General features: G+C 39.9%; 1 protein-coding gene across 1 annotated transcript in view; it reads right to left on the bottom strand.

Moving 5' to 3' along the window:
* Positions 1-13,951, bottom strand: part of LOC150074939 (ATP-binding cassette sub-family C member 5-like) — a gene marked incomplete at its 3' end in the record, with an annotated part of 377,014 nt that overhangs the window by 85,260 nt on the left and 277,803 nt on the right. Inside the window, 1 exon segment of the mRNA XM_090389388.1 lies at positions 4,764-4,914. Within this exon segment, the coding sequence (XP_090245514.1) occupies positions 4,764-4,914 (151 nt within the window).

Below are 13,951 nucleotides of genomic sequence, written 5' to 3'. Positions count from 1 at the left end.
CATTCCAGTGGATCTACTCAATACTAAAATGAGACCTCCAGTATGCAGTATTCAAAATCAAGCCTGCATTATACAATGTGATAATCACTTCTTTATCCTTGATAGCAAAGTTCCAGTATATCATAGACACAACCCCATGAGCTGTCCCGGCAGCCTGTCTGCATTGCTAAGAGAACTTCATATCTCATTGCACAATGACCCCCAGGTCTTTTACATTTTCTACTACCATATAGTACCACAGATGTGGTACATTAATCTGAGATTATTCAATTTTAAATTTAAACTGCTATTTCTCAGCCTATTGGTCTAATTTGTTTAAATTTTATTGCAGCAGCTTACCCTGATTACTATCATTAACTACCCTGTCAACCTTTGTATCATCTTCAAACTTAGATATTAGATATTCAAACCTGATATACCTACATCAATATCATTAATAAATAGAGAAAACAACAATGGACCAGCACCAAACCCCGGGGACTCCACTAATAACACCAGTTCATGAAAAGCAGTGTCAAATAATAACCACTCTGTCATCTTCTCCCAAACAACCATCCCTTTATCCAGAGCAGTAACTTGCCTTAATGCCACACTGCTCCAATTTATACAGAAGTCTTTTATGTGCGGTATGCAACATTATCAAAAACTTTCCCAAATCCAAGTATATAATATAAAAATTATTTTTTGGATCCAGTTCCTTTGTTACTGCATCATAATATCAAATCACATTAGCCAGACAAGATCACCTCTTAACAAATCTATGTGATTTGTTAAGAGACAAGTGCATTCTTGTCTGGATGATCCAGCATTATTCTTTAACCAGAGACAAAAAAATATGAAGACAAAGAAATGCATCCCTGAAGTAACGTTCAAGTTCCCAAAAGCCCCAAGCTGGTTTTCCGCTGGTCTGTACATAATGTGCCACCTTACAGGCCATGAGTCAATACAGCTTTGTTTGGTTTTTAGGAGCATTAGCAACTAAGGCCATATTGCTCCGTGGGGTCAATACAAGAAAAATTAATGTCTCTGGGCATCCACACCACCAATGTGGCATTGACGAATCTTAGTATTAGCATTAGCATTAGTTGAGGCATATGATGCAAGAAAGCAAGCTTATACAGCATCAGCCAAAAAAAAACACAAAAGAAAAGAAAATAAACCCTTCCCATTTCACTCATCCAGTCACTCCAAACGTTTGTCTAGTTCAGCCTTAAATTTATTTAAGCTATCAACTTCCACAACAACAGAAGGAAGTCTATTCCAGCAATCAACTACCCGCTGGCTAAAGGCAAACTTCCGCACATCTATTCTACAACTATCTTTCCTCAATTTGAATCTATGCCCCCTCAGGTTCTTAATCTGAGCAAGCGGAAGTATCCCTTCAGCATTGAGCCTGCTCAAACTATTGAAGGCCTTATACACCTCGATCAGATCACCTCACAGATGCCTAGTCTCCAGATGCGGCAACTTACAGAACTTAAGCCTTTCTTCGTAAGTGCACCCCCCCCCTTTGTTCCTCTCACCAATCTTGTTACAATTCTCTGTACTCGTTCTAGCAACTCAACATCCTTCCTAAAATGAGGCCTCCAGACCTGTACACAGTACTCAAGGCGTGGCCTGACCATTGCCTTATACAAAGGGATAATCACCTCATTGTCTCTGCTAGCAAAATTCCTATATATCATTGACAAAACTCCATGACCTGCTCTGGTAGTCCATCTGCACTGCTCAGAGAACTTCATATCTGACTGCACAATTACCCCCAGGTCTTTTTCATTCTCCACCTCCCTGAGTACAGTACAACACAGTTGGTACGTTTCTCTTGGGTTACTGCTACCCATATGGAGTACTTTGCATTTGTGCATGTTAAACTTCAGTTGCCACTTCTCAGCCCATCTGCCTAACTTTTCTAGATTCTGTTGCAGTAGCATACTGTCTTTATTATCATTAACACCTTGGCAGCATATAATGTATGACTGTCCTGACTATGAAGATTGAGATCTATTTTAATCACAAAGATTACTAATTTGCCTAAGGACCAAAAACATATACTAATTCACCCATGACAACTATAAATACTTCACCACTTTTGCATAGGATGTCTTCAACAGATAAAGAACATTAAGGAGCCTATTAAACTACCAAGACCAATAACTTGCGACAGATTCTGGGTGTCCCTCCCCAGTAGCATTAATCGCTTAGCTCATCGAAGCTCAATTTAACTGAGATACACTTCTTGCATCCAAGTTCCATTGGGCTGATATCTGCAACTAAACCTGCAGGCAAGATCAATCAATCGGGCTGTGATATTACCTGACTTGAACTTTGAAACCATATGACCTGACTATCCCTTCACAGGAAAGACGACACAGATTGACACACCTAAAACCAGTATCTAGGTTGAGAATCAACAATTTTGATCATGACATCAATCGATTTGGACTTCGGAAACATCAACACCTGGGCAACTCCCTTCAAGGTAAATCCTCCACTCATCATGACAGACCACTGACTTCTTGGTCTACACTGGGTTCTCTTACCCAATGTACTTTTACCCCTAATCCCTGGACCACACTCACCTGATGGATTCATTTCCATTGTTTCTATGGGGATGCCTCTATCTACATCCCCAAAACCTCTGTTAGTATAGCTAATCAAAGCCATAATGAAAATCTATACTAACTGAGATAACAATCGACAACTCTTGCTTGTCGCATGCCTTCTAAATTGTCAGGAAGCTAGATCACTACAATGCCACAATGCATATGACCAACGATCACGGACAGGACTATGTCCCAGGAAAGACAATGCACTAAACTGGCTCTACAACATAATGAGACAACAAGGAAGTGACGGCAATCCCTGGATGGGAGGGACTCTGTCCCAAGTATATCAACACGTCTGGATCCTGAATACACGACAACATAAAAGATCAACCAGGGACTGGACTGCGTCCCATAAAATGCAATCCACAGAATTGTCACCATAACTAGAGGAAACAAGGAAGTGACCACAAATCCCAGATGGGACCTGATCCAACGCAAGACTCCAAACCCAGACACTGGAAACACCAGCAGCTTTGCTGCCACAAGCTAAATTGGCAATCAAACCGAGCACTCTCGCCTGGTTTTCTTTTACTCCTCTCTCCCTGGCTGGGGGAAGGAGATGGGTCTCTGTCTCTTCCCCCTGCTGCCTTCTTCTTCAGCCTGGTTGGTGAGGCATGGGCCTGTCACACTGATTTTCTGGGGTTGCCTTCTCTATCATCCCCATACCTCTGTCTTTCCCCTCCAGCCTTCAGTCTCTCCTACTCTGTCTTACTCGCCAGTGTATGCCCTCCATACAATTTATCAAATTGATAATGTCCAAATTTAAACCATGCTTACATAAACTAAACCTCTCTCAGCCTTTTATATTCTAGCATTTATCCCCCACCTCCTTTTTTTTTGTTCCTTCACATAGGCCCTTGCCACTGAAAATTTCAGAAACTAGGTGGCAGGGCCTGCCAGAGTACAAATTAAAATCTACTGGGTACCTGACCTGCCTCTCCGGGGCACACTTTTTAAATCTCTGGCCTATACAGAGTTCTGTGCTACACAAACAGAGTACACAATGCAGAGATGGGGGGGGGGGGAAGCCCCTGATGCTGTCAGACAACTAACACTTGCACAAGGAAGCAGAGTTTGGGGGAGGAACCCCAAGCTGCTCCACAAGGAAATAAAGTCTTCGTCACTTTTATAGTTATTTGATAATGCTGTTGAAAGGGTAAGTAGTTTTTGCTTTATTGTTATCTTGGTAATTATTATATGTAATCCTAAGCTTAGCTAAAAATTACTGATGAAGCAGAGTATGCAATCTAAAATGTGTAAGATTTTTTCCTGTTTATTTTGGCTTGTAGGTTATTTTTTTGATAATTTTTGATATTTTCACTCCAGTGATATTTTTGTTTGCTAGCATTAAAGATAAATAAACTTAGTTTGTTGTAGGTAAAAGAGTCAAAGTCTTTTCATTATCATAACCATAAACGCTCCCTTTGAACAGAATTAAAAAAACATACATCATAATACAACTGCACAATATTTTTAAGTAACTTTTCTGCTTGAAGGGCTAAACATTTATAGGTGAGTACAACCCTAGGGGCTCACATCTGGTGAGTATGGGCTTGGCACACCCAGGGTCCTGAGCTGGATATCATCATTCTTCTCTTTCTTGGTGATTCCCTTCTACTTCTGACTCTTGTTGTCTCTCTCTCAGGGTAATTCCGAATTATTATTATTTATTTATTTTTTTTGGCTGGTGCAGCATAAGCCTCAGGCTTCCTTGCACCATATGACTAATAATAATAATAATAATATAGAAGTGAATCTTAAAATGCTGAATTAACACTGTTATCATTATCATTACTGCTATGTACATTTCAATGTCACTTTTTTTTTTCATTTTTTATGAGCAACTTTAGCCATAAATCAACAAATATCCTAATTCTTGTGAGATGCAAAGATAACCCAGTTAATTAAATCTTTTGCCCCGTAATTAAAGAATTTGTGAAAAAGTGGCCCTGTTAGAAATAGCTCCAGAATAAAATACAGTACATTCATGTTAGCATGCTAACTTCAAAATCTAAAGTTGAAATTAGTTTTAAATATGTATAAATGAAATTGATCCACAGCAAACAGCAATTTTAAAAGGATGTGACTGTGTATTTGTCCATAAAATGAAAATATAAAGATAAAACATTTGTATACTTATTTACATAATTAACTTACCTTCCTCAACTGCCCCTTGACTTTTTTTAGTTTGATTAAGCTCAAACATTCGAGAATAGTTGCCCTTACTGGCCATCAGCTGTGAGTGGGTTCCTTGTTCACTGATATATCCATCTTTCATAAACAATAACTCATCACATTCTTCAAGAACCTATAAAGCAAAACAAGAATATAGTCCAGTATAATATCTTTATAGCAATTGTTTTTTTATAGTATTAGTGATTGTATATCAGTGGATTCACAGAAAATTCACTGTTCTGGAACCTGTTTTGAATCCCGAGTGGGTTCCTGAACAATGAAATATTAGAAGTAAATTTATTTAAGAAAAATATCTGATATCTAAGTTGGTCTGTTATTACTATGTTAGATATAAATATATCTTTCAATCTATAATAAGCATTAGTTCCATCATAAAATATAAAAGATATTAGCATTAGCATTAGTAGAGGCATATGATACAAGAAAGCAAGCTTATTCAGCATCAGCCAAAAAAAAAAAAAAAAAAACCCACTCCCATTTCACCCATCTGTTCGTTCGAAATACCTGTCCAGTTCAGCTTTAAATTTGTTTAGGCTATCAACTTCAACAACAAGTGATGGAAGTCGGTTCCACCAACCAACCACCCGCTGGCCAAAGGCAAATTTCCGCACATCTATCCGACATCCGTCCTTCCTCAATTTGAATTTATGCCCTCTGAGGTGATTATTCTGAGCAAGATGAAGAATCCCATTGGCATTGAGCATGCTCAAACCATTCAAAGCCTTATACACCTCTATCAGATCACCTCGCCGGTGCCTAGTCTCCAGACTCTGTAAATTGCAAAACTTAAGCCTTTCTTCATAAGAGCAACCCTTTGTTCCATTCACTAATCTTGTTGCCCTTCTCTGTACCCGTTCCAGCAGCTCTACATCCTTCTTGAAATGAGGCCTCCAGACCTGTATACAGTACTCAAGATGTGGCCTAACCATTGCCTTATACAAGGGAATAATCACCTCCTTATCCCTGCTAGAAAAATTCCTGTATATCATTGACAAGACACCATGAGCTACTCTTGCAGCTCGTCTGCACTGCTCAGAGAACTTCATATCTGCCTGCAAAATTACCCCCAGGTCCTTTTCATTCTCCACCACTGTCAGTGTAGTACAGCAGAGTTGATACGTTGCTCTGGGGTTACTGTTTCCCATATGTAGTACTTTACATTTGTCAATGTTAAACTTCATTTGCCACCTCTCAGCCCATCTGTTCAACCTTTCCAGATCCTGTTGCAGCAGCATAGCGTCAGTAGTGTCCTTAACAACCCTGCCAACCTTCGTATCATCTGCAAACTTGGACATTAAACTTGATATCCCATCATCAATATCATTCATAAACACCGAAAACAACAACGGACCCAACACTGAACCCTGAGGAACTCCACTAATAACATTAGTCCACGTTGAGCAGTGTCCATTGATTACCACTCTCTGTCTTCTGCCACTCAACCATCCCCTTATCCATAGCAGCAATTTGCCTCCAATGCCACACTGCTCCAATTTGTGCAGCAGTCTTCCATGTGCAACAGTATTAAAAGCCTTTCTAAGATCCAAATATATAATATCAAAGTTATTCCCTGCATCCAGTTCTTTTGTGACTACATCATAGTATCCAATCAAATTGGTCAGGCAAGACCTGCCCTTAACAAACCCATGCTGTGTCTGAGCTATAACTGAATTCTTGTCCAGATGATCCTGCAGTGCTTCTTTAACCAGTGCCTCCATTAATTTACCTGGAACAGAAGTTAAACTAACAGGTCTATAATTACTTGTGTCAGCCTTTGATCCCCCTTTGTGAATTGGGGTTACATTTGCACATCTCCAGTCTATGGGTACCTCCCCTGAGTCCAAAGAAGCTCTCATAATTATGGCTAGGGGTTTGCTTACTTCCTTTGCTGCCTCCTTTAATATAACTGGATAGAACCCATCCACCCCAGGTGCCTTTTTTATGTTTATCCTCAACAATCTCTCCTCCACTTTCCTCTCAGTTATTACAAAATCATCCAGCTCACTGCCAATGTTTACTTTACCTACATCATTCTCCTTCCTGAATAACTCCTCATGCGTGAATGTAGATGCAAAATACTCGTTTAGATTGTTAGCCACCTGAGCAGGATCCTCAACTGTTGAACCATCAATATCCAGTGGACCAATCTGATTCATCCCTTTCCTCCTTGAGTTTAAATATGTAAAGAACTCTTTTCTGTTTTTCTTTGCATCCTTTGCCAAGGATTTTTCGTAGTCTGCCTTTGCCTGCCTAATATCCTTTGTGACTTGGTTACAGACCAACTTATATCTATCATAGGCCTCCATGTCACCCATTAATTTGTATGTATCCCATGCATTTTTCTTCTCTGCCACATGTCTCATTAGTTCATCTGACAACCATTTAGGCCTAAACCTTGAACAATATTTCTTAGTTGGTATGTAAAGCCTGGTAGCCTCCAAGATTAGTTCCCTGAATGCTTCCCATTTTGAGTTTGCTGTTGGTAACATCATCAGTTGGTCCCACTGTATAGAATTTAAATACTGTCTCAGACCATCATAGTTGCCTTTACGAAAACAAAAACCCTTCCCTTTACCTCTGATGGTACTTACCTCCTTGAGTAAATCCCACTTCAACACACTGTGATCACTGCCACCTAGTGGTTCTTTTATCTGCAGATTCTTAATGCATGAAGAATCACTACTGATAATCAGATCAAGAGTATTGCTCCCTCTTGTTGCCTCATGAACATGCTGATGTAGAAAACAATCATCCAATAAATCCACAAAAGCCTTGCTAGTGTGCGAGTGACCAACCCACAAATTCCAGTCAATATCTGGGAAATTAAAATCCCCCATTATAAGACTCTCTGATTTACTCGCCCACTCTATTTCCCTGTACAATATCTTATTATACTCATCAGAGTCATTAGGCCTATAGCACACTCCTACTCTCAATTTTGATTTCCCTATGCTTATATCACACCAAACTGACTCGACACTGCCCTGTCCATCGATGTCGACTGGCTTCACTTCCTTGGACTTTATGTGTTTCTTAATTAATAGCATAACCCCTCCTCCCCTCCTGTCCTGTCTATCCTTTCTATACACATTGTATTCCCCAAATTCCAGTTTCGCATTACTTATATCTGTGTGACACCACGTCTCTGATATCCCAACAATATCTGCCTTTGATGTTTTGAGCAATACCTCAAATTCATCAAATTTATTTACCAAACTCCTAGCATTGGTGTACACGCAGGTATACATGCACCTGTTTCTATTCTTAGCTACCCTAACACAACCCATGTGTTTACTTGTACCGCAATGACTCCCAGCAGTCTCTGAAATATCCTGCATCTTGTTTTTCAGGCTTCTGCTCATTTCAATAGAAGCAGTGCAAGAATCACTTCCACCTCTGCCAGTGGCTACTGTTAATCTATTAGTCCTTGTATCCCCCCCAACTAGCAGTTTTCCGACCCACCTAACACTGCCTCGACAGCATCAGCAAAAATTCTTGCACCCTTTCTATTTAAGTGTATCCCATCCCTGTAGAAGCAATCTCTCCTGTTAACAAGTACAGTCCAGGCTGAAAAAAATTCTACCCCTTGAGCCTTGCACAATCCCTCCAGGGCCGAATTGATCGACAAGGCTCTCATCATATACTCCCTCCTATCGTGTCTGGGCAGAATTGCAGACACTTTCAAATTCAACCCTAATTCACGGCTTTTTTTCAACAGTGACCTGTACTTGCTAAGTAATTCCGCCGGTCTCCTACTCTTAGTAGGAGACCGGCAGCGCTTCTCCCAGAAATGCTCTGCCACAGCAGACTTTCCGTAATTTGCAGTCTTTATTGCATTCATGTGTTCCCCCCAGCCGGTCCTTAAGTCGCCGCCCCGTCTCTCCCACATAACATACCTCACAATCCGGGCATTTAATTTCATAAACTACCCCGCTGCTGCTTCCTTCGGTATGGGGTCTTTAACTCTTGATATTACTGTGTGCAACCTCCGTCCCGGTAGTTGCACACAGCGTATTTGACACCCCCGAACTATTCACGCAATGTGTTCCGTAAGGCCCGGATAAGTAAGGAATGTATGCAGTACCCACAGGGGTAGATGGTTCACTACGGGTAGACATCACTCCCCTAATGAATCTGTCTAAGACACTCTGGGGGTAACCACATTTCTTAAGGTCTGCTGTGACTCTGTTAATCTCATTATCTTTATCCTCTGAGGTGGTACAGTGGAACCCCACCCTATCAATTAAAGCCTTGACTACACTATTTTTGTGTTGGCTGGTCTGTGCCGAGTTGTAATGGGTATACTGAACCCGGCAGATAGGCTTCCTAAAAACATTGGTCTTAAGCCTAAATCCTTCTCTGACCACCAACACTTCAAGAAATGGTAGGGTTCCCTCTGTGTCCACCTCTGAGGTGAATTGAATAAATGGGGAGAAGCTGTTAAACACATTGACTATTTCATCTTCTCTCCCCTTCTGAATAATGGTGAATGTGTCATCAACATATCTTTTCCATTTATGTATGGGAAATTCCAAATCCTTAAAGATCCTCGATTCCAATTCTTCCATGACCAAATTGGCCACAATGGTGCTAATAGGGGAACCCATGGCTGTGCCAATGACCTGCCTATACATGATGTCTTGAAAGACCATGGTGGTACTAGACAAACAAAATTCCACACCTTCACAAATATCATTAACACTTAAAAGCGACCTAGTACTTAAAGATGTATCCTTTTCTAATGCCGTTCTAACACATTGAACTCCAAACTTAATCGGAATACAGGTAAACAAAGATATAACATCAAAGGAGATCATAATCTCATCTTCTCATATAGTCTGATCCTTTATAAAACCCACGCACTCTTTACTATTCTTAATCACAAAAAAAATTTAAAAATCCTACTGTGGGTGCAATCAGCTTGGCTAAGTATCTTGATAAGGCATATTGATGAACAATACAATTGGTCTAAGTGGAATACCTATTTTATGTATCTTTTTTCTAGCATTTCTGGGAGAAGCAACATCAGATCTCCCCGGAGGATGCTGTCATCACAGATCATGCACAGGGGTTCTGGAACCGTAAATGGATTGAGAGCTTATGCATTGGGGCAGCCAATAATACCATTAATAGAGATAAGGGTGTACATTTACACCCTCTCTTTGAAACGGTTGTCTTGGGACACTATGAACGGTTTCGGGTAGTATACTCCCGAACCATTTCCGGTTCTGGTGCGCAAATGGGAAATACCAATAATATTCCTGGGGAACCATGTGACGAATGCCATGGACCTGCTATTTAAGGATGTGGCACACAGCAAAATGTACGCTGTTGAGAAAGGAGACTGCCATCTCCGAAAGTTACAGTTGTTACGGTATATTTTAATTTTTAATATTCTTTAATATCTGTTTTCAGTCATATTTTAATTGTTTTTATTTATATATTTTAAATATTTTAAACTAATTTTAATCATTTTATTGTAAATACAGTGTTTTTAGTTACAGTATTAAAATATTTTCAAGTACTGGTTGGTGTGAAGTTTAATTATTTAATATAAGTTTTCCCAGCCTCATAGGCCTATTTAGAGATATCCTTAATAGTTATGGCCATTCAGTGGTACATCGCATTCATGAACGTGAGAAATATAGCATAACGGAGGCCAAACAGCATTTACGATTTGCATATCGATGTAAAGCACATGGCTTGGTGCCGTGGGGATTCATATTAAGATACCCTTTGATGATGACCGCTTAGTTAGAGCTACTAATAGGTTCCAGAAAAGGATGTTCTGCATCTGGATCCAAAAATTACATGATGATTTAAGGATTAGTAAAAGACAAATTAGTGTGGCTTTAGAATGTATTAACAATATAACCCCGGGTCATCGATCATTAGTGATGAAGTTAGTCTTGGAGAAAACGACTAAAGTTCGTATATTTAATCGTAATGACAAATTAGTAAATTTAACAGGTTGTTAGAGGATACAGCGACCACACGTATCAATGATAATACTAATTTTATTTGTAATCTTAGTAGTAAGCGGCTGACTAGAGATCACGAGGGGGTGCTAAACTTAGGCACAAAGTTTGCTTTGACACCCAATAAACCACCTGTTGTGGAAATAGCAACGGGCATTGAGAAAGCCATTTACAAGTTACCAGTGGCCCAAGCTAATAAAGTCCGTATTAGAACTGCGGCTATTTTGAGTCAGGCCAAACCTGCCCCCTCCAATCTTAATGCCAGTCATAGAAAGGCTTTGAAAGAATTCAAACAGGATGATGAGATCATAGTCTTACCTGCGGATAAGGGGTGATCCACAGTCATATTGGAGAAAAAAGAGCATTGCTATAAAGCCTTGGAACTCTACTACGTTATAAAGTCACTCGAAGGAACCCGTTGGTTAGTTTACAGCAGCAAGTAAATAATCTTATACAGTGTTGGCAAAAGGCAGGATAGATATCGAAGGAGGTTTAATGGTTCTTACATGCTACTGGATGCCATTTACCTAGATTTTACGGTTTCCCAAAGATACATAAAGTAGGTATAAAACTTAGACCAACTGTATCGTTCATCAATAGTCCTACCTATGCCTTATCAAGATACTTAGCCAAGCTGATTGCACCCACAGTACGATTTTCCAGTTTTGTGATTAAGAATAGTAAAGAGTTTGTGGGTTTTATAAAAGATCAGACTATATGAGAAGATGAGATTATGATCTCCTTTGATGTTATATCTTTGTTTACTTGTATTCCGATTAAGTTTGGAGTTCAATGTGTTAGAACATCATTAGAAAAGGATATATCTTTAAGTACTAGGTCGCTTTTAAGAGTTAATGATATTTGTGAAGGTGTGGAATTTTGTTTGTCTAGTACCACCATGGTCTTTCAAGACATCATGTATAGGCAGGTCATTGGCACAGCCATGGGTTCCCCTATTAGCACCATTGTGGCCAATTTGGTCATGGAAGAATTGGAATCGAGGATCTTTAAGGATTTGGAATTTCCCATACATAAATGGAAAAGATATGTTGATGACACATTCACCATTATTCAGAAGGGGAGAGAAGATGAAATAGTCAATGTGTTTAACAGCTTCTCCCCATTTATCCAATTCACCTCAGAGGTGAAGACAGAGGAAACCCTACCACTTCTTGATGTGTTGTTGGACAGAGAAAGATTTAGGCTTAAGACCAATGTTTTTAGGAAGCCTATGTGTCGGGGTCAGTATACCCATTACAACTTGGCACAGACCAGCGAACACAAAAACAGTGTAGTCAAGGCTTTAATTGATAGGGTGGGATCCCACTGTACAACCTCAGAGGATAAAGATAATGAGATTATCAGAGTCACAGCAGACCTTAAGAAATGTGGTTACCCCCAGAGTGTCTTAGACAGATTCATCAGGGGAGTGATGTCTACCAGTAGTGAACCGTCTACCCCTGTGGGCACTGCATACATTCCTTACTATCCGGCCCTTACGGAACGCATTGCGTGAATAGTTCGGGGGTGTCAAATACGCTGTGTGCAACTACCGGGAAGGAGGTTGCACACAGTGATATCAAGAGTTAAAGACCCCATACCAAAGGAAGCAGCAGCGGGGTAGTTTACGAAATTAAATGCCCGGATTGTGAGATATGTTATGTGGGAGAGACGGGGAGGCGACTTAAGGACCGGCTGGGGAACACATGAATGCAATAAAGACTGCAAATTACGGGAAGTCTGCTGTGGCAGAGCATTTCTGGGAGAAGCAACATCAACTCTAAAAGTGAAGTTGGAAATTATCGACCTGTCAGTCTGACTTCAGTAGTAGGGAAAATCATGGAGGCAATGATCAAGGGTGGAATTCAGGATCATTTGGATCGAATTGAAATTCTCAAGGATACTCAGCATGGTTTTGTAAAGGGAAAATCATGTTTAACAAATCTCGTTTGCTATTTCGAAAGGGTCACTCACGAGCTGGATTTAGGGAATAATTTCGACATTGTTTATTTAGATTTCAGCAAAGCTTTTGACTCAGTCCCACATGAGCGGTTGCTTTATAAGTTGATATAGATGAACAGTGCACTGTTGAGTCAGTTTGGTGTGACATAAGCACTGCGAAAGCAAAAATTAGAGTAGGAGTGTGTTATAGGCCTAATGACTCGAATAAGTACAATGAACAATTGTATAGAGAAATAGAGTGGGCTAGTAAATCGGAATGTCTTATAATGGGGGATTTTAACTTCCCAGATATTGACTGGAACTTGTAGGTTGGGCACTCACACACTAGTCAGACTTTTGTGGATTTATTGGATGATTGTTTTCTGCAGCAGCATGTTCGAGAGGCAACCAGAGAGAGTAATACTCTTGATCTGGTTATCAGCAGTGATCATTGATGTATTAGGAATTTGCAGATAAAAGAACCACTAGGTGGCAGTGATCACAGTGTACTGACGTGGGATTTACTTAAAGATTTAATTACCATCAGGGGTGAAGGAAAGGGTTTTTGCTTCTGTAAAGGCGAGTACAGTGGTCTCCGACAGTTTTTAAATTCTGTACAGTGGAATCAACTGACGATGTTACCAACAGTAAATTCTAAGTGGGAAGCATTCAAGGAATTAATCGTGGAGGCTACTAAAAGTTTCATACCTATTAAGAAATATTGTTCGAGGTTTAGGTCTAAATGGTTGTCAAATGAACTAATGAGACTCGTAACAGAGAAGAAAAATGCATGGGATGCATATAAATTATCAAGCGACTCTGAAGCCTATGGCAGATATAAGTTAATCTGTAATCAGGTCACAAAGGAGGTTCGGCAGGCGAAGGCAGATTACGAGAAATCCTTGGCAAAAGATGCTAAGAAAAACAGCAAGGATTTCTTTACTTATATAAACTCTAAAAGGAAGGGGATGAATCTGATTGGTCCACTTGACATTGATGGTTCGACTGTTGATGATCCTGCTCAGATAGCAAACAAACTGAATGAGTATTTTGCATCTACATTCACACATGAGGAGTTATTAAGTTTGAAAATGGCAAAAGGTTATCAAATTGTAGCAGGGTGCTTAATGATCTTGTAATAACTGAGAGCAAAGTGGAAGAGAAATTGTTGAAGTTAAACGTAAGAAAAGCACCTGGGGTGGATGGGATCTATCCAGTTATATTAAAGGA

Source organism: Mastigoproctus giganteus, unplaced genomic scaffold (genome assembly GCF_048544385.1).
Source record: "Mastigoproctus giganteus isolate SK-2022 unplaced genomic scaffold, ASM4854438v1 scaffold_15, whole genome shotgun sequence".
NCBI classification, from domain to species: domain Eukaryota; kingdom Metazoa; phylum Arthropoda; class Arachnida; order Uropygi; family Thelyphonidae; genus Mastigoproctus; species Mastigoproctus giganteus.
The sequence above is the reverse complement of the archived record's forward strand: the minus strand, read 5'-3'. Positions and strand labels throughout refer to the sequence as shown.